The following is a 22,030-nucleotide window of genomic DNA, read 5'->3' as shown; positions in this document are numbered from 1 at the left end:
GCGTGACTTGCAAGAGGCAAGTCACCTGATCTCGGTCCGTCTATGAAGATTGCCATACGCCAACAGATAATTGTTATGCAACGTCCAATCGATCGGTCTAGCTTGAAATGTCATATCGAGAACATCCAGTCTGCATCCTTGATGAAGCTGAAAGAAAAACTCATCGTCGCTCTTTGAAGTTCTTCAAAGTAGAGTGGGGCCACCACACCCAGAAGGAATCCACTTGGGAGCATGAAGATCTCTTGCGGGCGGAATACCCTTCCTTCTTCTCCAATCGTTAGGAATCTCGGGACTACTTTACTTAAGATACATTAGTCCCGATTTATAAACGGACCGGCACTAATGTGACCATTAGTGCCGGTTCCAACGGTTAGGCGGGCAGGCATCATTAGTCCCGGTTCGTGTTGAACCTGTAGTACCGGTTCGTGTCACGAACTGGGACTAAAGAGGTGGTGGCAGGCTGGTGTCAGGCTGGGGCCCACCAGTCCTTTTAGTCCCAATTCGTGGCATGAATCGGTACTAAATATTTTCCTATATAAACCATTCGTTCACCCAGCGATCAAGCTCTCTGTTCTTCCCCTTTCCTCTCCTCTCTGTTCTTCCCCAAAGCTCGAGCTCATCCTTTATTTTGCCCAAAATTTATCAAGATTTTAAGGCCCCTCATCCATCCAAGTGATCACAAAGGTTAGCAACTTTGTCCTATTATCTCACATTGCTAGATTAGCTCTTGCAATGCTCTATAATTATAGTGATTTGTGGGCTTTACTTTGGGAGTAATTATATGTGGTAGTTTATTTGATTTATATGTAATTTGAGCTCAAATTAACTCTTAGTTTGCATATGTAGGTGTGGTTTACTTAGTGTCTTCCCGTCCCCGTTCTAACCACCGTCGATCGCCCGCATCATCCCGTCGCCGGCACCACCTTGGTGAGCCTCTTGTTCTTTTTTTAAATAAAAAAATCATGTTTGTGTGATTTAGATATATAGTTACTTGTATAATTTTCTTACACGTACGTTGTTTGTTATACATAGTGGCATGGTTTTGATATCCGTACCCCGTCGGCCCTCGCCCGGTTTATGATTCAGATGTGGTATATATTCTCTTTTATAACTATTTGTTGCATTTCGTGTTTATGACAATTATGCCGACCAACGTGACATAGATGTTTTTATCTAGGAGGTATGTGAACCGGAAATTCCAGCCGACCCTCGTGTCGAGAGGTTAAATTTAGTTGAACAAGAAAACGAGTATTTAAAAGAAAAGTTGGAAAGAATTGAAGAAGAGAAGTTGAAACTGAAGTTGTATGTTGCCGATGTCGTCGATGGTCACAAGGTCAAGATGGATGCAATGCACTTGAAGATAAGAAAATATGTCATTGATAGTGAGACTTGGTATTGAAGGAAATATGCCCTAGAGGCAATAATAAAGTTATTCTTTATTTCCTTATATCATGATAAATGTTTATTATTCATGCTAGAATTGTATTAACCGAAAACATAATACATGTGTGAATACATAAACAAACAGAGTGTCACTAGTATGCCTCTACTTGACTAGCTCGTTAATCAAAGATGGTTATGTTTCCTAACCATGGACAAAGAGTTGTTATTTGATTAACGGGATCACATCATTAGTTGAATGATCTAATTGACATGACCCATTCCATTAGCTTAGCACCCGATCGTTTAGTATGTTGCTATTGCTTTCTTCATGACTTATACATGTTCCTATGACTATGAGATTATGCAACTCCCGTTTGCCGGAGGAACACTTTGGGTGCTACCAAACATCACAACGTAACTGGGTGATTATAAAGGAGCATTACAGGTGTCTCCAAAGGTAGATGTTGGGTCGGCGTATTTCAAGATTAGGATTTGTCACTCCGATTGTCGGAGAGGTATCTCTGGGCCCTCTCGGTAATGCACATCACATAAGCCTTGCAAGCATTACAACTAATGAGTTAGTTGCGAGATGATGTATTACGGAACGAGTAAAGAGACTTGCCAGTAACGAGATTGAACTAGGTATTGGATACCGACGATCGAATCTCGGGCAAGTAACATACCGATGACAAAGGGAACAACGTATGTTGTTATGCGGTCTGACCGATAAAGATCTTCGTAGAATATGTAGGAGCCAATATGGGCATCCAGGTCCCGCTATTGGTTATTGACCAGAGAGGTGTGTCGGTCATGTCTACATAGTTCTCGAACCCGTAGGGTCCGCACGCTTAACGTTCGTTGACGATATAGTACTATGTGAGTTATGTATGTTGGTGACCGAATGTTGTTCGGAGTCCGAGATGAGATCACGGACATGACGAGGAAATCCGGAATGGTCCGGAGATAAAGTTTGATATATATGATAATAGTGTTTGGTCACCGGAAGGGTTCCGGAAATCACCGGAAGGGGTTCCGGATGTTTCCCGAAATGTTTGGGTACGAGAACACTTTATTTGGGCCAAAAGGGAAAGCCCACAAGGTTTTTGGAAAGCGCAAAAGGAAGTTTTGCGGAGTCCAGGGGCCAGACGCCAGGGTCCCTGGCGTCTGGGTCCAGACGCCGGGATCCCTGGCGTCTGGCCGTGGAGTCCGAGAAGGACTCTTGCCTTTCGGGTGAAACCGACTTTGTGGAGGCTTTTACTCCAAGTTTCGACCCCGGGGCTCAAGATATAAATAGAGGGGCAGGGCTAGCACCAAAGACACATCAAGAAACACCAAGCCGTGTGCCGGCAACCCTGTCTCCTCTAGTTTATCCTCTGTCATAGTTTTCGTAGTGCTTAGGTGAAGCCCTGCGGAGATTGTTCTTCACCAACACCGTCATCACGCCGTCGTGCTGCCGGAACTCATCTACTACTTCGCCCCTCTTGCTAGATCGAGAAGGCGAGGACGTCACCGAGCCGAACGTGTGCAGAACTCGGAGGTGCCGTGCTTTCGGTACTTGGATCGGTCGGACGTGAAGACGTATGACTACATCAACCGCGTTGATATAACGCTTCCGCGAACGGTCTACGAGGGTATGTAGACAACACTCTTCCCTCTCGTTGCTATGCATCACCATGATCTTGCATGTACGTAGGAAATTTTTTGAAATTACTACGTTCCCCAACAGGTATCGTTATGTTGTTGGATCAATTGCTACCTTAGTTGCAATCTTGATCGCATTTGTTGTTGCATTTAAATGCTTTAGCTAGAGAGTTTGTATGTTGTTTTATGAAAATAAGTGTGCATGAACTTTATGTATGAACTTATATTAATTTGGTCTTTTTGGTGTTGTGTAATGAAGATGAGCCGGAAATGGATGTACGATGATCGATGCTCTCCCCAGTTCATTAAGGGCGTGCATATTTTTCTGCTTGCGGCTGAGGCAAACAAGCAGGCGGATGGTTTTATGTGTTGTCCATGTGCTGACTGTAAGAATGATCGAAATTACTCTAACTCAAGAACCATTCACGTCCACATGTTTGAGTTCGGTTTCATGTCCGGCTATAACTGTTTGACCAAGCACGGAGAAAGAGGGGTCCTAATGGAAGAGAATGAAGAAGAATAGGATGACGACAACTATCCTGGCCATGGGTTCTCTGAATACGATGGTACAACAATGGGGGAAGAAGCCGAGCCGGCAATGCGAGAAGAAGCTGAAGAAGAGGTATCACATGAGCCCGCTGATGATCTTGGTCGAGCCATTGACGATGCAAAGAGAAACTGCACAAATGAAAAGGAGAGGCTGAAGTTGCAGCGCATGTTAGAGGATCACAAGAAATTGTTGTACCCAAATTGCGAAGATGATAAGAAAAAGCTGGACACCACACTGGAATTGCTGCAATGAAAGACAGAGAATAATGTATCTGACAAGAAATTTGAAAAGTTACTGATAATGTTAAAGAAGATTCTTCCAAAGGACAATGAATTACCCGATAGTACGTACGATGCAAAGAAGACTGTCTGCCTTCTAGGATTAGAGGTGCAGAAGATACATGCATACCCTAATGACTGCATCCTCTACCACGGTGAGTACGAGGATTTGAATGCATGCCCGGTATGCGGTGCATTGCGCTATAAGATCAGCCGCGATGACCCAGGTGATGTTGAGGGCGAACGCCCCAGGAAGAAGATTCTTGCCAAGGTGATGTGGTATGCTCCTATAATACCATGTTTAAAACATTTGTTTCAAAACAAAGAGCATGTCGAGTTGATGCGATGGCACAGAGAAGACCGTAAAAAAGACGGGAAGTTGAGAGTACCCACTGACGGGTCGCAGTGGAGAAAAATTAAGAGAAAGTGGTGGGACTTTGCAGATGACGCAAGGAACATATGGTTTGGTCTAAGCGTAGATGGCATTAATCCTTTTGGGGAACAGAGCAGCAATCATAGCACCTGGCCTATGACTCTATATATGTATAACCTTCCTCCTTGGTTGTGCATGAGGCGAAAGTTCATTACGATGCCAGTGCTCATCCAAGGCCCTAAGTAACCCGGCAACGACATTGATGCATATCTAAGGCCACTAGTTCAAGAACTCTTACAATTGCGGAATGAAAAATGTGTACGTGCGTGGGATGAGCACGGATAGGAGGAGTTTGAACTACAAAGCTTGCTCTCTGTGCCCGGGAGGAGCCCCGTGCACAGCTGCGCTTGGATCCATCCGTTGGGAATCCATTGTGTCCACCCAAATGGCGCATGGATCCGGCGCTAGGCCGGCCGTAGCTACCTCGCCGGAGGCCTCGCGGTCCGTCTGGCGTCCGAACGCACTGGTGGACGCGCAACCCTTTCGGTGGCGCGCCCATATTGGGGATGCACCATCGTCCCACGAGGCCATGGCACGGCGTGCCCGCCATGCAAGGCACCGGCTGCGGGGGGTGGCGACAGCCCTCGCGGTGGCGGACGTCTGCGAAGCGGAGTCACATTCGGCGCCCCGTATGGCGCATCAGTCCGGGCGCCGCAACCGCATCATGGTGGACGTCGACGGCTCGTCCCCGGACGGATCTGTCATTGATCTGGCGTCCACCGGCACCGTTCGGGCTCTGGTCTCCGACGAGAAATAATAGGGCATGGGAGACGGTGGGGCCTTGAGTCCCGTGAGCTAGCTCGTGTCTCATGCCCTACCCTACCTTGCCGACGGTCGGACCAACACTCTGAAGAGCGCAGGCGGCCGCTGGACATGGCCAGGGCGGAGCCGGGCGAGTGGTGAGTAGAACCGGACGAGCTCCGCTTAGATTAGGTTTCACGTTACATGTAATAATACGGATTTGAGATATCCGGATGTGAAATACTTTTTTGAGAGGTGATCGATCACTGTCTCCGGATGCGACCAGGCGAGTCCATGGTATTTGAGGGGTCGAATTTGTTAAGCCCAGCGGTATATGCTCTAAATACTGCAGGGAAAAGGAGGTAGCACTGCGAGTGTAAGCGTGAGTGACAGCACGTGTTGTGTTGGTTTTCACTTTCCCTACAGTAGTGGTAGTAGCTCGCGTGTCGAGGAGTAATTCATTTGCCTTTCCGTGCACAGCCCCTACTGCTCTGCGTTGCCCTGTGACTTTATTTCTTTCCATCGAAAAAGAGCAGCAGCTTCGCTTCGCCTTCACTTTACCCATCCACGGAATCTCTCTCTTAATTTCTTCTTCTTCTTCTTGTTTCCGTGTCCGTCCTCTGCTCGCTCGCTTTTCATCCTTTATTCTTTCCTGTGATCTATCTATCGACTTCCTTTCTTCTTGTTCAGATCCAGCTGAGCAAGTGAGAATGTGGCGGGGGATCGCCATGGTTTGCGTCTGCACGATATGTATGCTGTGCTGCCTCTCGCTGCACCCACCATCCACCACGGTACTTAATTCCATCATGTGCATCTTCTTCTTCCGACCTACTAGATGCCTGTGCGCATCTCCTTATTTTTCTTCATACTAGGGAAGGTTACGCGCTTGCGCTACCTTGGCCCGGTAGGCAGGCATAGCCTTGTATGCCCATAGTTGTTTTGGTACCATGTCCTTGTTTGGGACTGTTTGTTTTGCCACGACGATGGCCGTTGGATGTCCGGAATGGCATCGGGGCCACCCATGACTTAGCTCAAAGGGGAGTTGGTCGGAGTGACCGGGAGAGTGTTATGGCAATAGATTGGTTCTGTTGGAACACCATTAGTCCACCCGAATGAAAGTTCAAGGCCATGGGTTCTGTGGTGTGGGTACAGTATGCTAATCTCTGCAGAGCGTGTTTAAATCTATCGATAGCCGCGTCCTCGGTCATGGACACAGTTCATATTAGGTCACACCGTGGATCAACAGAAATATTAAACCTGCACAATAAAGCTATACTTGTGGCACGTGATATGAGAAAAGTTGTTGAGACCGTTAAGACGGTTTCTTTTGTGATCCGGAAGTGATCACCGTGGTAAGATGATGATTGTGGTTACGAAGTAACTGAGATGGTAAGCGGATCTGAGAGACCCTGTTGTGAGCATTGCCACTTCATGAGTAGCATGCTAAGTTCTTGCATTTAACCTGCTTAAATATTATGTTATTGTTTGCCATTGTTGCTTTATTTGTGTGAGTTTGCGAGTACATTCAAAGTACTCACCTAGCTTGTCATGCCAGTTTCAGGAGAAGCCGTACCGGAGTTGGAGTTGCATCGTTGCATCGCAGTCTAGGCCGTGTCCACGTGAGATGGAGTCCTTCTACATCGTCTTTCCGATGCCGTGTAGCTTTGTCGTGATGCTGAGGCCTTCGTTTATGTTCACTAAATAATGTACATATGTGCAGCAGCATCGTGTGTGTCGCTTGGCCTCGCTATCTGATGTACTATCGAACCTATGTCTCAATAAAGCGGCATATTTCTGTACCAAGTTGTTGTGTGTTGCCAGAAGACTTGATCTATGGGTTGGCAATGCAAGGTAAACCGGTCGCTCTGAGCCGGGTTGCCACAATGGAGGAGAAATCAACGATGATGAGGCCCTTGAGGCGCTGGACGGCCCGGTCCTGCTGGCGCCTGAGCTTGGCCAGCCGAGCCGCCTCCCTCGCCTTCTCCAACGGCTCCCGCTCGGAATGCTTGATGGCAAGCCGAAGAGCCTTCGCGTTCTTCCGGCGGAGCCGCCGAGCGTCCGTCTCCGCCGTCGTAAGCAACCAGCATTAGACCCACGCGAGGAGCCGCTCGTCCTCGTTGGGGTCCGTTGGTAACCCACGTCGGCGGCGGACAAAGCTCTCCACAGTCTGCCCCTCCCTTGTCCGCTGCCTCTTGCGGCGGGCGGCGCGCGCCTTCGACTCCGGCGTGCGCGTCCGAGCCGGCGGGGCAGGCATAAGCACCCACCACTGCCCACGAGGGGGAGCAGTAGCCGGCGGGGCGAGGGGACGGTGTAGGGAAGGCGCGGATTGCGCTGGCCGCCTGGCGGAGCTGCCCATGGACCCGGGGGGACAGCGCCGGCGTCCGAGATAGCGCCGACGGGGAAGCTGCAACTGCGGCAAGGCTGCAGATCCAGAGCTACCCCCGTCTCCACCTTGGACCGCTCCAAGGTGATGCGGAGGGCAAGCTCATACTCCGAATCCACCTCGTCGTCGGAGCAGCTGTTGGAGCTCGATATTGCGTCGGATTCGATTAGAATCGGTGAGGGGAGAGGAAAGAACGAAGCGAGAGAGGAGAGTGAGTGAGCTAAGGTTTCAGACCGACGAGGCCGATGGGGTTTTTTGTGGGACATCCGTGGGGTTCATGGTGGGCCGAGATTATCAGGCAGATGCGCCCTGGCCACCCCCATATTTGGGCTGGATATGAGGGATACCGGTCAGTCCGGATATTTGTGAAGGAAATATGCCCTAGAGGCAATAATAAAGTTATTATTTATTTCCTTATATCATGATAAATGTTTATTATTCATGCTAGAATTGTATTAACCGGAAACCTAATACATGTGTGAATACATAGACAAACAAAATCCCACTAGTATGTCTCTACTTGACTAGCTCGTTAATCAAAGATGGTTGTGTTTCCTAACCATAGACAAAGAGTTGTTATTTGATTAACGGGATCACATCATTAGTTGAATGATCTGATTGACATGACCCATTCCATTAGCTTAGCACCCGATCGTTTAGTATGTTGCTATTGCTTTCTTCATGACTTATACATGTTCCTATGACTTTGAGATTATGCAACTCCCGTTTACCGGAGGAACACTTTGTGTGCTACCAAACATCACAACATAACTGGGTGATTATAAAGGAGCTCTACAGGTGTCTCCAAAGGTACATGTTGGGTTGGCGTATTTCGAGATTAGGATTTGTCACTCCGTTTGACGGAGAGGTATCTCTGGGCCCTCTCGGTAATACACATCACATAAGCCTTGCAAGCATTGCAACTAATGTGTTAGTTGTGCGATGATGTATTACGGAACGAGTAAAGGGACTTGCCGGTAACGAGATTGAACTAGGTATTGGATACCGACGATCGAATCTCGGGCAAGTAACATACCGATGACAAAGGGAACAACGTATGTAGTTATGCGGTCTGACCGATAAAGATCTTCATAGAATATGTAGGAGCCAATATGGGCATCCAGGTCCCGCTATTGGTTATTGACCGGAGACGTGTCTCGGTCATGTCTACATTGTTCTCGAACCGTAGGGTCCGCATGCTTAAAGTTACGATGACAGTTTCATTATGAGTTTATGTATTTTGATGTACCGAAGGTTGTTCGGAGTCCCGGATGTGATCACGGACATGACGAGGAGTCTCGAAATGGTCGAGACATAAAGATCGATATATTGGAAGCCTATATTTGGACATCGGAATCGTTCCGGGTGAAATCGGCATTTTACCGGAGTACCGGGGGGTTACCGGAACCCCCCGGGGGGTTATTGGGCCTACATGGGCCTTGAGGGAGAAAAGAGAAGGAGGCAGGAGGTGGCCGCGCGCCCCTCCCCTTCCTAGTCCGAATAGTACAAGGGAAGGGGGCGGCGCCACCCCCCCCTTTCCTTCCTCTCTTCCTCCTCTTTCCCCCCTTCTCCTTCTCCAACTAGGAAAGAAGGGAGTCCTACTCCCGGTGGGAGTAGGACTCCCCCTGGCGCGCCCCTCCTTGGCCGGCCACCCCCTCCCCTTGGCTCCTTTATATACGGGGGCAAGGGGGCACCCTAAGACAGACAAGTTGATCTTCGTGATCGTTCCTTAGCCGTGTACGGTGCCCCCCTCCATGATATTACACCTTGATCATATTGTAGCGGTGCTTAGGCGAAGCCCTACGACGGTTAAACATCAAGATCGTCACCACGCCGTCGTGCCAACGAAACTCCTCCCTGAAGCTTTGCTGGATCGGAGTCCGGGGAGCGTCATCGAGCTGTACGTGTGTCAAGAACTCGGAGGTGCCGGAGTAACGGTGCTTGGATCGGTTGGACCAGGAAGATGTACGACTACTTCCTCTATGTTGCGTCAACGCTTCCGCTTCGGTCTACGAGGGTACGTAGAGAACACTCTCCCCACTCGTTGCTATGCACCACCATGATCTTGCGTGTGCGTAGGAAATTTTTTGAAATTACTACGTTCCCCAACAGTGGCATCCGAGCCTAGGTTTTATGTGTTGATGTTATATGCACGAGTAGAACACAAGTGAGTTGTGGGCGATATAAGTCATACTGCTTACCAGCATGTCATACTTTGGTTCGGCGGTATTGTTGGACGAAGCGGCCCGGACCGACATTACGCGTACGCTTACGCGAGACCGGTTCTCCCGACGTGCTTTGCACATAGGTGGCTTGCAGGTGACAGTTTCTCCAACTTTAGTTGAACTGAGTGTGGCTACGCCCGGTCCTTGCGAAGGTTAAAATAGCACCAACTTGACAAACTATCGTTGTGGTTTTTGATGCGTAGGTAAGATTGGTTCTTGCTTAAGCCCGTAGCAGCCACGTAAAACTTGCAACAACAAAGTAGAGGACGTCTAACTTGTTTTTGCAGGGCATGTTGTGATGTGATATGGTCAAGACATGATGCTGAATTTTATTGTATGAGATGATCATGTTTTGTAACCAAGTTATCGGCAACTGGCAGGAGCCATATGGTTGTCGCTTTATTGTATGCAATGCAATCGCGCTGTAATGCTTTACTTTATCACTAAGCGGTAGCGATAGTCGTGGAAGCATAAGATTGGCGAGACGACAACGATGCTACAATGGAGATCAAGGTGTCGCGCCGGTGACGATGGTGATCATGACGGTGCTTCGGAGATGGAGATCACAGACACAAGATGATGATGGCCATATCATATCACTTATATTGATTGCATGTGATGTTTATCTTTTATGCATCTTATCTTGCTTTGATTGACGGTAGCATTATAAGATGATCTCTCACTAAAATTATCAAGAAGTGTTCTCCCTGAGTATGCACCGTTGCGAAAGTTCTTCATGCTGAGACACCACGTGATGATCGGGTGTGATAGGCTCTACGTTCAAATACAACGGGTGCAAAACAGTTGCACACGCGGAATACTCAGGTTATACTTGACAAGCCAAGCATATGCAGATATGGCCTCGGAACACGGAGACCGAAAGGTCGAGCGTGAATCATATAGTAGATATGATCAACATGGTGATGTTCACCAATGAAACTACTCCATCTCACGTGATGATCGGACATGGTTTAAGTTGATTTGGATCACGTGATCACTTAGAGGATTAGAGGGATGTCTATCTAAGTGGGAGTTCTTTAAGTAATTTGATTAATTGAATTTAAATTTATCATGAACTTAGTACCTGATAGTATCTTGCTTATGTATGTTTGATTGTAGATAGATGGCCCGTGCTGTTTGTTCCGTTGAATTTTAATGCGTTCCTTGAGAAAGCAAAGTTGAAAGATGATGGTAGCAATTACACGGACTGGGTCCGTAACTTGAGGATTATCCTCATTGCTGCACAGAAGAATTACGTCCTGGAAGCACCGCTGGGTGCCAGGCCTGCTGCTGGAGCAACACCAGATGTTATGAACGTCTGGCAAAGCAAAGCTGATGACTACTCGATAGTTCTGTGTGCCATGCTTTACGGCTTAGAATCGGGACTTCAACGACGTCTTGAACGTCATGGAGCATATGAGATGTTCCAGGAGTTGAAGTTAATATTTCAAGCAAATGCCCGGATTGAGAGATATGAAGTCTCTAATAAGTTCTATAGCTGCAAGATGGAGGAGAACAGTTCTGTCAGTGAGCATATACTCAAAATGTCTGGGTATAATAATCACTTGATTCAGATGGGAGTTAATCTTCCAGATGATTGCGTCATTGACAGAATTCTGCAATCACTGCCACCAAGCTACAAGAGCTTTGTGATGAACTATAATATGCAAGGGATGAATAAGACTATTCCCGAGCTCTTCGCAATGCTGAAAGCTGCGGAGGTAGAAATCAAAAAGGAGCATCAAGTGTTGATGGTCAATAAGACCACTAGTTTCAAGAAAAAGGGCAAAGGGAAGAAGAAGGGGAACTTCAAGAAGAACGGCAAGCAAGTTGCTGCTCAAGAGAAGAAACCCAAGTCTGGACCTAAGCCTGAAACTGAGTGCTTCTACTGCAAGCAGACTGGTCACTGAAAGCGGAACTGCCCCAAGTATTTGGCGGATAAGAAGAATGGCAAGGTGAACAAAGGTATATGTGATATACATGTTATTGATGTGTATCTTACTAATGCTCGCAGTAGCACCTGGGTATTTGATACTGGTTCTGTTTCTAATATTTGCAACTCGAAACAAGGACTACGGATTAAGCGAAGATTGGCTAAGGACGAGGTGACGATGCGCGTGGGAAACGGTTCCAAAGTCGATGTGATATCGGTCGGCACGCTACCTCTACATCTACCCTCGGGATTAGTATTAGACCTAAATAATTGTTATTTGGCGCCAGCGTTGAGCATGAACATTATATCTGGATCTTGTTTAATGCGAGACAGTTATTCATTTAAATAAGAGAATAATGGTTGTTCTATTTATATGAGTAATATCTTTTATGGTCATGCACCCTTGAAGAGTGGTCTATTCTTATTGAATCTCGATAGTAGTGATACACATATTCATAATGTTGAAGCCAAAAGATGCAGAGTTGATAATGATGGTGCAACTTATTTGTGGCACTGCCGTTTAGGTCATATCGGTGTAAAGCGCATGAAGAAACTCCATACTGATGGACTTTTGGAACCACTTGATTATGAATCACTTGGTACTTGCGAACCGTGCCTCATGGGCAAGATGACTAAAACACCGTTCTCCGGTACTATGGAGAGAGCAACAGATTTGTTGGAAATCATACATACAGATGTATGTGGTCCGATGAATATTGAGGCTCGTGGCGGATATCGTTATTTTCTCACCTTCACAGATGACTTAAGCAGATATGGGTATATCTACTTAATGAACCATAAGTCTGAAATATTTGAAAAGTTCAAAGAATTTCAGAGTGAAGTTGAAAATCATCGTAACAAGAAAATAAAGTTTCTACGATCTGATCGTGGAGGAGAATATTTGAGTTACGAGTTTGGTGTATATTTGAAGCAATGCGGAATAGTTTCGCAACTCACACCACCCGGAACACCACAGCGTAATGGTGTGTCCGAACATCGTAATCATACTTTACTAGATATGGTGCGATCTATGATGCCTCTTACTGATTTATCGCTATCGTTTTGGGGTTATGCTTTAGAGACGGCCGCATTCACGTTGAATAGGGCACGATCGAAATCCGTTGAGACGACGCCTTATGAACTATGGTTTGGCAAGAAACCAAAGTTGTCGTTTCTGAAAGTTTGGGGTTGCGATGCTTATGTGAAAAAGCTTCAACCTGATAAGCCCGAACCCAAATCAGAGAAATGTGTCTTCATAGGATATCCAAAGGAAACTATTGGATACACCTTCTATCACAGATCCGGAGGCAAGACTTTTGTTGCTAAATTCAGAAACTTTCTGGAGAAGGAGTTTCTCTCGAAAGATGTGAGTGGGAGGAAAGTAGAACTTGATGAGGTAACTGTACCTGCTCCCTTATTGGAAAGTAGTACATCACAGAAAACTGTTTCTGTGACACCTACACCAATTAGTGAGGAAGCTAATGATAATGGTCATGAAACTTCTGGACAAGATACTACTGAACCTCGTAGATCAACCAGAGTGAGAACCGCGCCAGAGTGATACGGTAATCCTGTTCTGGAAATCATGCTGCTAGATCATGATGAACCTACGAACTATGAAGAAGCGATGGTGAGCCCAGATTTCGCAAAATGGCTTGAAACCATGAAATCTGAGATGGGATCCATGTATGAGAACAAAGTATGGACTTTGGTTGACTTGCCCGATGATCGGCAAGCAATTGAGAATAAATGGATCTTCAAGAAGAAGACTGACGCTGACGGTAATATTACTGTCTACAAAGCTCGACTTGTTGCAAAAGGTTTTCGACAAGTTCAAGGGGTTGACTACGATGAGACCTTCTCACCCGTAGCGATGCTTAAGTCTGTCCGAATCATCTTAGCAATTGCCGCATTTTATGATTATGAAATTTGGCAGATGGATGTCAAAACTGCATTCCTGAATGGATTTCTGGAAGAAGAGTTGTATATGATGCAACCGGAAGGTTTTGTCGATCCAAAGGGAGCTAACAAAGTGTGCAAGCTGTTGGGGAACGTAGCAGAAATTCAAAATTTTCCTACGTGTCACCAAGATCTATCTATGGAGAAACTAGCAACGAGGGGAAGGAGAGTGCATCTACATACCCTTGTAGATCGCTAAGCGGAAGCGTTCAAGAGAACGGGGTTGAAGGAGTCGTACTCGTCGTGATCCAAATCACTGGAGATCCTAGTGCCGAACGGACGGCACCTCCGTGTTCAACACACATACAGCCCGGTGACGTCTCCCATGCCTTGATCCAGCAAGGAGAGAGGGAGAGGTTGAGGAAGGCTCCATCCAGCAGCAGCACAACGGCGTGGTGGTGGTGGAGGAGCGTGGTACTCCAGCAGGGCTTCGCCAAACACCGCAAGAGACGAGGAGGGAGAGGGGTAGGGCTGCGCCAAGAAGGAGAGGAACTCATGTGTGTTGGGCAACCCAAACCTCAAGTATATATAGGGGAAGGGGAGGGGCTGCGCCCCCACCTAGGGTTCCCTCCCTAGGGGTGGCGGCAGCCCCCTAGATCCCATCTAGGGGCGGCCAAGGGGAGGGGAGAGGGGAAGGCGCACCAGGGTGGGCCTTAGGGCCCATCTGCCCTAGGGTTTGCCCCCTTCTCCTCTCCCTTGTGCCTTGGGCCCTTGTGGGGGGGGCGCACCAGCCCACCTGGGGCTGGTCCCCTCCCACACTTGGCCCATGCAGCCCTCCGGGGCTTGTGGCCCCACTTGGTGGACCCCCGGGACCCTCCCAGTGGTCCCGGTACGTTACCGATAAACCCCAAAACTTTTCCGGCAACCAAAACAGGACTTCCCATATATAAATCTTTACCTCCGGACCATTCCGGAACTCCTCGTGACGTCCGGGATCTCATCCGAGACTCCGAACAACATTCGGTAACCACATACAAACTTCCTTTATAACCCTAGCGTCATCGAACCTTAAGTGTGTAGACCCTACAGGTTCGGGAACCATGCAGACATGACCGAGACATTCTCCGGTCAATAACCAACAGCGGGATCTGGATATCCATGTTGGCTCCCACATGCTCCACGATGATCTCATCGGATGAACCACGATGTCAAGGACTTAATCAATCCCGTATACAATTCCCTTTGTCTATCGGTATGATAGTTGCCCGAGATTCGATTGTCGGTATCCCGATACCTTGTTCAATCTCGTTACCGGCAAGTCTCTTTACTCGTTCCGTAACACATCATCCCGTGATCAACTCCTTGATCACATTGTGCACATTATGATGATGTCCTACCGAGTGGGCCCAGAGATACCTCTCCGTTTACACGGAGTGACAAATCCCAGTCTCGATTTGTGCCAACCCAACAGACACTTTCGGAGATACCTGTAGTGTACCTTTATAGCCACCCAGTTACGTTGTGACGTTTGGCACACGCAAAGCACTCCTACGGTATCCGGGAGTTGCACAATCTCATGGTCTAAGGAAATGATACTTGACATTAGAAAAGCTTTAGCATACGAACTACAGGATCTTGTGCTAGGCTTAGGATTGGGTCTTGTCCATCACATCATTCTCCTAATGATGTGATCCCGTTATCAACGACATCCAATGTCAATGGTCAGGAAACCGTAATCATCTATTGATCAACGAGCTAGTCAACTAGAGGCTTACTAGGGACATAGTGTTGTCTATGTATCCACACATGTATCTAAGTTTCCTATCAATACAATTCTAGCATGGATAATAAACGATTATCATGAACAAGGAAATATAATACTAATCAATTTATTATTGCCTCTAGGGCATATTTCCAACACAAGCTCCAGCGATCCATTTATGGACTGGTGCAAGCCTCTCGGAGTTGGAATAAACGCTTTGATAGTGTGATCAAAGCATTTGGTTTTATACAGACTTTCGGAGAAGCCTGTATTTACAAGAAAGTGAGTGGGAGCTCTGTAACATTTCTGATATTATATGTGGATGATATATTACTGATTGGAAATGATATAGAATTTCTGGATAGCATAAAAGGATACTTGAATAAGAGTTTTTCAATGAAAGACCTCGGTGAAGCTGCTTACATATTAGGCATAAAGATCTATAGAGATAGATCAAGACGCTTAATTGGACTTTCACAAAGCACATACCTTGACAAGATTTTGAAGAAGTTCAAAATAGATCAAGCAAAGAAAGGGTTCTTGCCTGTGTTACAAGGTGTGAAATTGAGTCAGACTCAATGCCCGACCACTACAGAAGATAGAGAGAAAATGAAAGATGTTCCCTATGCTTCAGCCATAGGCTCTATCATGTATGCAATGCTGTGTACCAGACCTGATGTGTGCCTTGCTATAAGTTTAGCAGGGAGGTACCAAAGTAATCCAGGAGTGGATCACTGGACAACGGTCAAGAACATCCTAAAGTACCTGACAAGGACTAAGGATATGTTTCTCGTATATGGAGGTGACAAAGAGCTCATCGTAAACGATTACGTTGATGCAAGCTTTGACACTGATCCGGACGATTCTAAATCGCAAACCAGATACGTGTTTTCATTAAACGGTGGAGCTGTTAGTTGGTGCAGTTCTAAACAAAGCGTCGTGGCGGGATCTACATGTGAAGCGGAGTACATAGCTGCTTCGGAAGCAGCAAACGAAGGAGTCTGGATGAAGGAGTTCATATCCGATCTAGGTGTCATACCTAGTGCATCGGGTCCAATGAAAATCTTTTGTGATAATACTGGTGCAATTGCCTTGGCAAAGGAATCCAGATTTCACAAGAGAACCAAACACATCAAGAGACGCTTCAATTCTATCCGGGATCTAGTCCAGGTGGGAGACATAGAGATTTGCAAGATACATACGGAGCTGAATGTAGCAGACCCGTTGACTAAGCCTCTTCCACGAGCAAAACATGATCAGCACCAAGCCTCCATGGGTGTTAGAATCATTACTGTGTAATCTAGATTGTTGACTCTAGTGCAAGTGGGAGACTGAAGGAAATATGCCCTAGAGGCAATAATAAAGTTATTATTTATTTCCTTATATCATGATAAATGTTTATTATTCATGCTAGAATTGTATTAACCGGAAACATAATACATGTGTGAATACATAGACAAACAAAATGTCACTAGTATGCCTCTACTTGACTAGCTCGTTAATCAAAGATGGTTGTGTTTCCTAACCATAGACAAAGAGTTGTTATTTGATTAACGGGATCACATCATTAGTTGAATGATCTGATTGACATGACCCATTCCATTAGCTTAGCACCCGATCGTTTAGTATGTTGCTATTGCTTTCTTCATGACTTATACATGTTCCTATGACTATGAGATTATGCAACTCCTGTTTACAGGAGGAACATTTTGTGTGCTACCAAACGTCACAACGTAACTGGATAATTATAAAGGAGCTCTATAGGTGTCTCCAAAGGTACATGTTGGGTTGGCGTATTTCGAGATTAGGATTTGTCACTCCGTTTGACGGAGAGGTATCTCTGGGCCCTCTCGGTAATACACATCACATAAGCCTTGCAAGCATTGCAACTAATGTGTTAGTTGTGAGATGATGTATTACGGAACGAGTAGAGAGACTTGCCGGTAACGAGATTGAACTAGGTATTGGATACCGACGGTCGAATCTCGGGCAAGTAACATACCGATGACAAAGGGAACAACGTATGTAGTTATGCGGTTTGACCAATAAAGATCTTCGTAGAATATGTAGGAGCCAATATGGGCATCCAGGTCCCGCTATTGGTTATTGACCGGAGACGTGTCTCGGTCATGTCTACATTGTTCTCGAACCATAGGGTCCGCACGCTTAAAGTTATGATGAAAGTTTCATTATGAGTTTATGTATTTTGATGTACCGAAGGTTGTTCGGAGTCCCGGATGTGATCACGGACATGACGAAGAGTCTCGAAATGGTCGAGACATAAAGATCGATATATTGGAAGCCTATATTTGGACATCGGAATCGTTCCGGGTGAAATCGGCATTTTACCGGAGTACCGGGGGGTTACCGGAACCCCCCGGGGGTTATTGGGCCTACATGGGCCTTAAGGGAGAAGAGAGAAGGAGGCAGGAGGTGGCCGCGCGCCCCTCCCCTTCCTAGTCCGAATAGGACAAGGGAAGGGGGCGGCGCCCCCCCCCCCCCTTCCTTCCTCTCTTCCTCCTCTTTCCCCCCTTCTCCTTCTCCAACTAGGAAAGAAGGGAGTCCTACTCCCGGTGGGAGTAGGACTCCCCCTGGCGCGCCCCTCTTTGGCCGGCCGCCCCCTCCCCTTGGCTCCTTTATATACGGGGGCAAGGAGGCACCCTAAGACAGACAAGTTGATCTTCGTGATTGTTCCTTAGCCGTGTACGGTGCCCCCCTCCACGATATTACACCTCGATCATATTTTAGCAGTGCTTAGGCGAAGCCCTGCGACGGTTAAACATCAAGATCGTCACCACGCCGTCGTGCTGACGAAACTCCTCCCCGAAGCTTTGCTGGATCGGAGTCCGGGGAGCGTCACCGAGCTGTACGTGTGTCAAGAACTCGGAGGTGCCGGAGTAACGGTGCTTAAATCGGTTGGACCAGGAAGACGTACGACTACTTCCTCTACGTTGCGTCAACGCTTCCGCTTCGGTCTACGAGGGTACGTAGACAACACTCTCCCCTCTCGTTGCTATGCATCACCATGATCTTGCGTGTGCGTAGAATTTTTTTTGAAATTACTACGTTCCCCAATAATTTGAGGCCCGTTTGAAGCATTTGTCTGGGTTAAAAAAACGTGACCAGGCAGTCCACCTTGACGTATGAGGCGGGTTTGAGAGGAACCTCCTATGCAGCGCTTATTGCGGCAAGGAGTCGGAGTTCCACATGGGAGACGACTCACCTGGGCCGGCCCACTAGCTCTCCTCCGGAGAATGAAAAATTGCAAAAATAAAAAGAGCACTAACCAGGAATCGAACACGCAAACTGCTCCAGATGCGCTCCGCACGCTCGCCATAGCGACACGCGAACTACTCTAACAAATCCGCAGCGCCAGCATTGAAGAACCTGTACGAGTCCATAGCCACTGTAGTAACTGAAGTTTATTGCATACAATTACATATTAAAACTTCTATTAAAATTTCAAAAGTAAAAAGGAAAAACTTTTTGAAAAGAAAACATTATTTCGGAACTGAATAGAAACTAAAACCAAGTAGGAACAAAAAATTGAATACGAGAATATTTTCTAAATTATGAAGTACTTTTCGTAAACGCAAAACATCTTTTCCAAAACATGAGCATATTTTCAAAAAGGTGATACATTTTTTCAAAACTAAACTATTTTCAAAAAACTCGAGCATAATTTGAATTTGTGAACTAATTTCTAAAACATAAACATTTTTTAAATTTGTGACTAAATATTTAAAACTGTAGCTCTTTTAGTATATGTGAACAAATTTGGAAAACAAGAACATTTTTTTAAATTCCAAATATTTAAAATTTGCGAATAAAAATTAAATGTGCGAACACATTTGAATTTATCAACAAATTTTGAAAAATGAACATTTTTGTAACATGTGAACAAATTTTGAAAACGAAAATATGTTTTTGAATTTGCGAACAAATTTTCAAAATGGGAATTATTTTTGAAATTCCAGAACATTTTTGAATTTGTGAACAAAATTTGGAAACAGGAACATTTTTTTATGAAATTCCCAAACATTTTTTATTTGTGAAAAAAAATTAAATATGTAAACATTTTTTTGGAATTTGTGAACAAATGTTTGAAAATGGGAACTCTTTTGAAAACAAATATTTTTAGTTTGTAACAAAATTTAGAAAGGAGAACATTTCTTGATTTATCAGGCATTTTCTGAAACGACGCGAACATTTTTTTGATTTACCAAACATTTTCTAAAACAAAGCGAACAAATTTTAAAATTACTTTATAACAATTTATAAAAAAAATGTTGAAAAAGGGAAAAAAATTGTAAAAATGAACAAAATTTGTAAGAGGCAAACAATTTTTGAGAAAGGGAAAACGTGATAATTTTTTTAGATCTATGAACAATTTGTGAGAAAGGGAACAAATACTCTAAATGCGAACATTGTTTAAATTATTTTTAAAAAAAGAATTTTTTAAATTTATGAACAAAATTTGAAAATGGGACCATTTTTTAAATTTTCAAACATTTTCCGTGAATCTCAAACAAAATCTTCAGAAATTATAAGCATTTTTTCAAATTAGCATACATTTTTCAAATTCCCACACATCCCCAGCAATCTCACACATCCCCACACGAACGATCAAACTCCGATCCGCCCGTCAACCATCGCTCGGCTGGCCGCCCTCCTCCTCGCCTTCGCCGTCGCCGTCTCCACCACCGCGCTGGCGCATGGCCGCGACCTCCCGACCCAGATCAAGGTGACTGACCACCCTCCCTCTCCTCTCCACATGACATGATTATTGCTCTTCTCGTGTACTCATCGCGTTTACCTTGCCGGCTTCGACCGATCCGCAGCTGACAAATGGCGGCGGCGTGGTTGGCGGCGACAGGCAGGAGTGCGTGTACACGGTGTACGTGCGGACGGGGTCGATCTGGAAGGCCGGGACGGACGCCAACATCACCCTGGAGCTCTACACCGCAGGCAACGCCGACGGCGTGGCCATCTCGGACCTGCCGTCGTGGGGCGGGCTCATGTGGCAGGGCCACTCCTACTTCGAGCGCGGCAACCTCGACATTTTCAGCGGGCGCGGGCCGTGCATGGCCAGCGCGCCCTGCCGCATGAGGGTGTCCTCCGACGGCACCGGCCCGCACCACGGCTGGTACTGCAACTACGTCGAGGTCACCGTCACCGTCACCGGCCCGCACCGCGGCCGCGCCCAGCAGCTCTTCACCGTCGAGCAGTGGCTCGCCACCGACGCCGCGCCCTACAAGCTCGAGGCCGTCGTCGACCGCTGCCCCGCCGATGACGCCGCGTCGGTGTATGACCGAGTACGCCGGCGTCTTGATACGTGTCTTATTGTTTTTCATCAAAACGATCTTCCTTCGTGTGTTATGGTTCGTTAAGCCCCGTGACCAGCGTGCGCCGCGCCGCGGCACGGAGATGTACTATTAGATGAGTTCGTACTGCTGGTGGCGAAATAATTGGGACCTGATTTGTACTATGTGCCATGAGTGGGGGTTGTGACTGCTAGTTGCGGTGATGGTTTTGTACGTCGATCGATGGTGTCGATATGGCATCTCCATTTGTGTGAATCTTTGTCCATGTTTTCATGCAGTACATGTCTTCTCTCTGCTGGCCGGTGCATATGCCTGTAGATTCAGTTCCAAGCTCTAGCCACCGGTAGAACAGCGTCTGTGGCTGCATGTGTGCGTGTGTTTTTTGCCCTAGCAGGTTGTGCGTGTGCAGGGGGCGTAGGAGAGGGGAAGAGGAACGGGAGGGTGGACTGGCTTTTCCGGTTCATGTGCTCCAGTAGGCTGGTTGGGGCAGAAAAATCGGAAGGGGGGATCGGTTGCTAGGGCAAAAAACACACGCACACATGCAGCCGCCGCCGCCGCCGCCGCCGTCCCGTCCCTCGCCGGCGGCCTCCTCTGATCTGACGCATCATCGTGGGACGAGTCGTAGGGACGGTGAAGGTGGTCGGCATGTTGCGGGGCTAGCTGGTGTGGGCGCACGATCGCTCGCGGCGGGGCGCGCTGCCAGTTCTTGCGACAACCGCAGATGGTGGAGTACAGGACCCTGCGATGGGTGCCCATCTGGAAGATCAACATGACCTTCCTTCGGCTTCCCATGGCCGTCGCCGTCACGAGATTCATCGTCAAGGTCCATGTCGTCTCCTCTGACGTACGCCGGCTTCACCATCTCCCTGTTCCTCTTCGAATTCGTGTGTTGATTTATGAACCAGAAATTAAGTTAAGTTTGTCTATTTCCAAATTCCTAATGTTATCTCTTGAGATCTGAACCTGGATTTTGTTCATATAGCTGCATGTACTATTGTAAATTCCACTGACAAGTCAATGGAAAGAGTAGACCTAGAGATAATTTAAAATAGATTCTATATGCCCTTTGTTCAGTTAGGATCAACTTTGTCAGTCCACGTGCTCTGTTGGAGACCAACCCCAACGTGTATGCTACGACCAGTTCAAGAAGAACATCTCATATGTCAGGAACCACACACATGGTAGGAGATGATGTGTTTCTATGTGTACCATGTGATCTTCTGCTGTCATTTTCTTTTCTTTCTTCCAACTCTGACCCATTATCTGCTACTTTAGATCTTTGCACTTAACAGGTTAAATGATGCAAACAATCAACTCGGGAAGTGGCTGTTTTGATTAGTACTCCCTCCGTTCCAAATTAGTTGACTTGAATTTGTCTAAATACGGATGTATCTATATTTGTTTAGTGTCTAGATAGATCCGTGTCTAGATAAATATAGGTCAAATAATTTAGAACGGAGGGAGTAAATAGTATGAGA

The 22,030-nt window shown here is 46.6% G+C and overlaps 1 protein-coding gene across 1 annotated transcript; it reads left to right on the top strand.

Moving 5' to 3' along the window:
* The first annotated feature begins 5,158 nt into the window (after positions 1-5,158).
* LOC119356100 (PLAT domain-containing protein 1-like) lies at positions 5,159-20,708 on the top strand. Its single transcript, XM_037623006.1, has 3 exons — positions 5,159-5,184; positions 19,828-19,972; positions 20,070-20,708. Exons 1-3 carry the CDS (start codon positions 5,159-5,161, stop codon positions 20,616-20,618), a joined length of 720 nt encoding a protein of 239 aa, XP_037478903.1. The 3' UTR covers positions 20,619-20,708.
* The last annotated feature ends 1,322 nt before the right edge of the window (positions 20,709-22,030 follow it).

Source organism: Triticum dicoccoides, chromosome 1A (assembly GCF_002162155.2).
Source record: "Triticum dicoccoides isolate Atlit2015 ecotype Zavitan chromosome 1A, WEW_v2.0, whole genome shotgun sequence".
NCBI classification, from domain to species: domain Eukaryota; kingdom Viridiplantae; phylum Streptophyta; class Magnoliopsida; order Poales; family Poaceae; genus Triticum; species Triticum dicoccoides.
This window is presented reverse-complemented; position numbering and strand designations above follow the sequence as displayed.

Coding starts and splice junctions, on each gene's coding strand:
- LOC119356100 (XM_037623006.1), top strand. CDS start 5,159: ATGGCCAGGGCGGAGCCGGGCGAGTG. Junction 5,185..19,827: donor AGGGCGGAGCCGGGCGAGTG/GTGAGTAGAACC, acceptor ACACATCCCCAG/CAATCTCACACATCCCCACA. Junction 19,973..20,069: donor ACCTCCCGACCCAGATCAAG/GTGACTGACCAC, acceptor ACCGATCCGCAG/CTGACAAATGGCGGCGGCGT.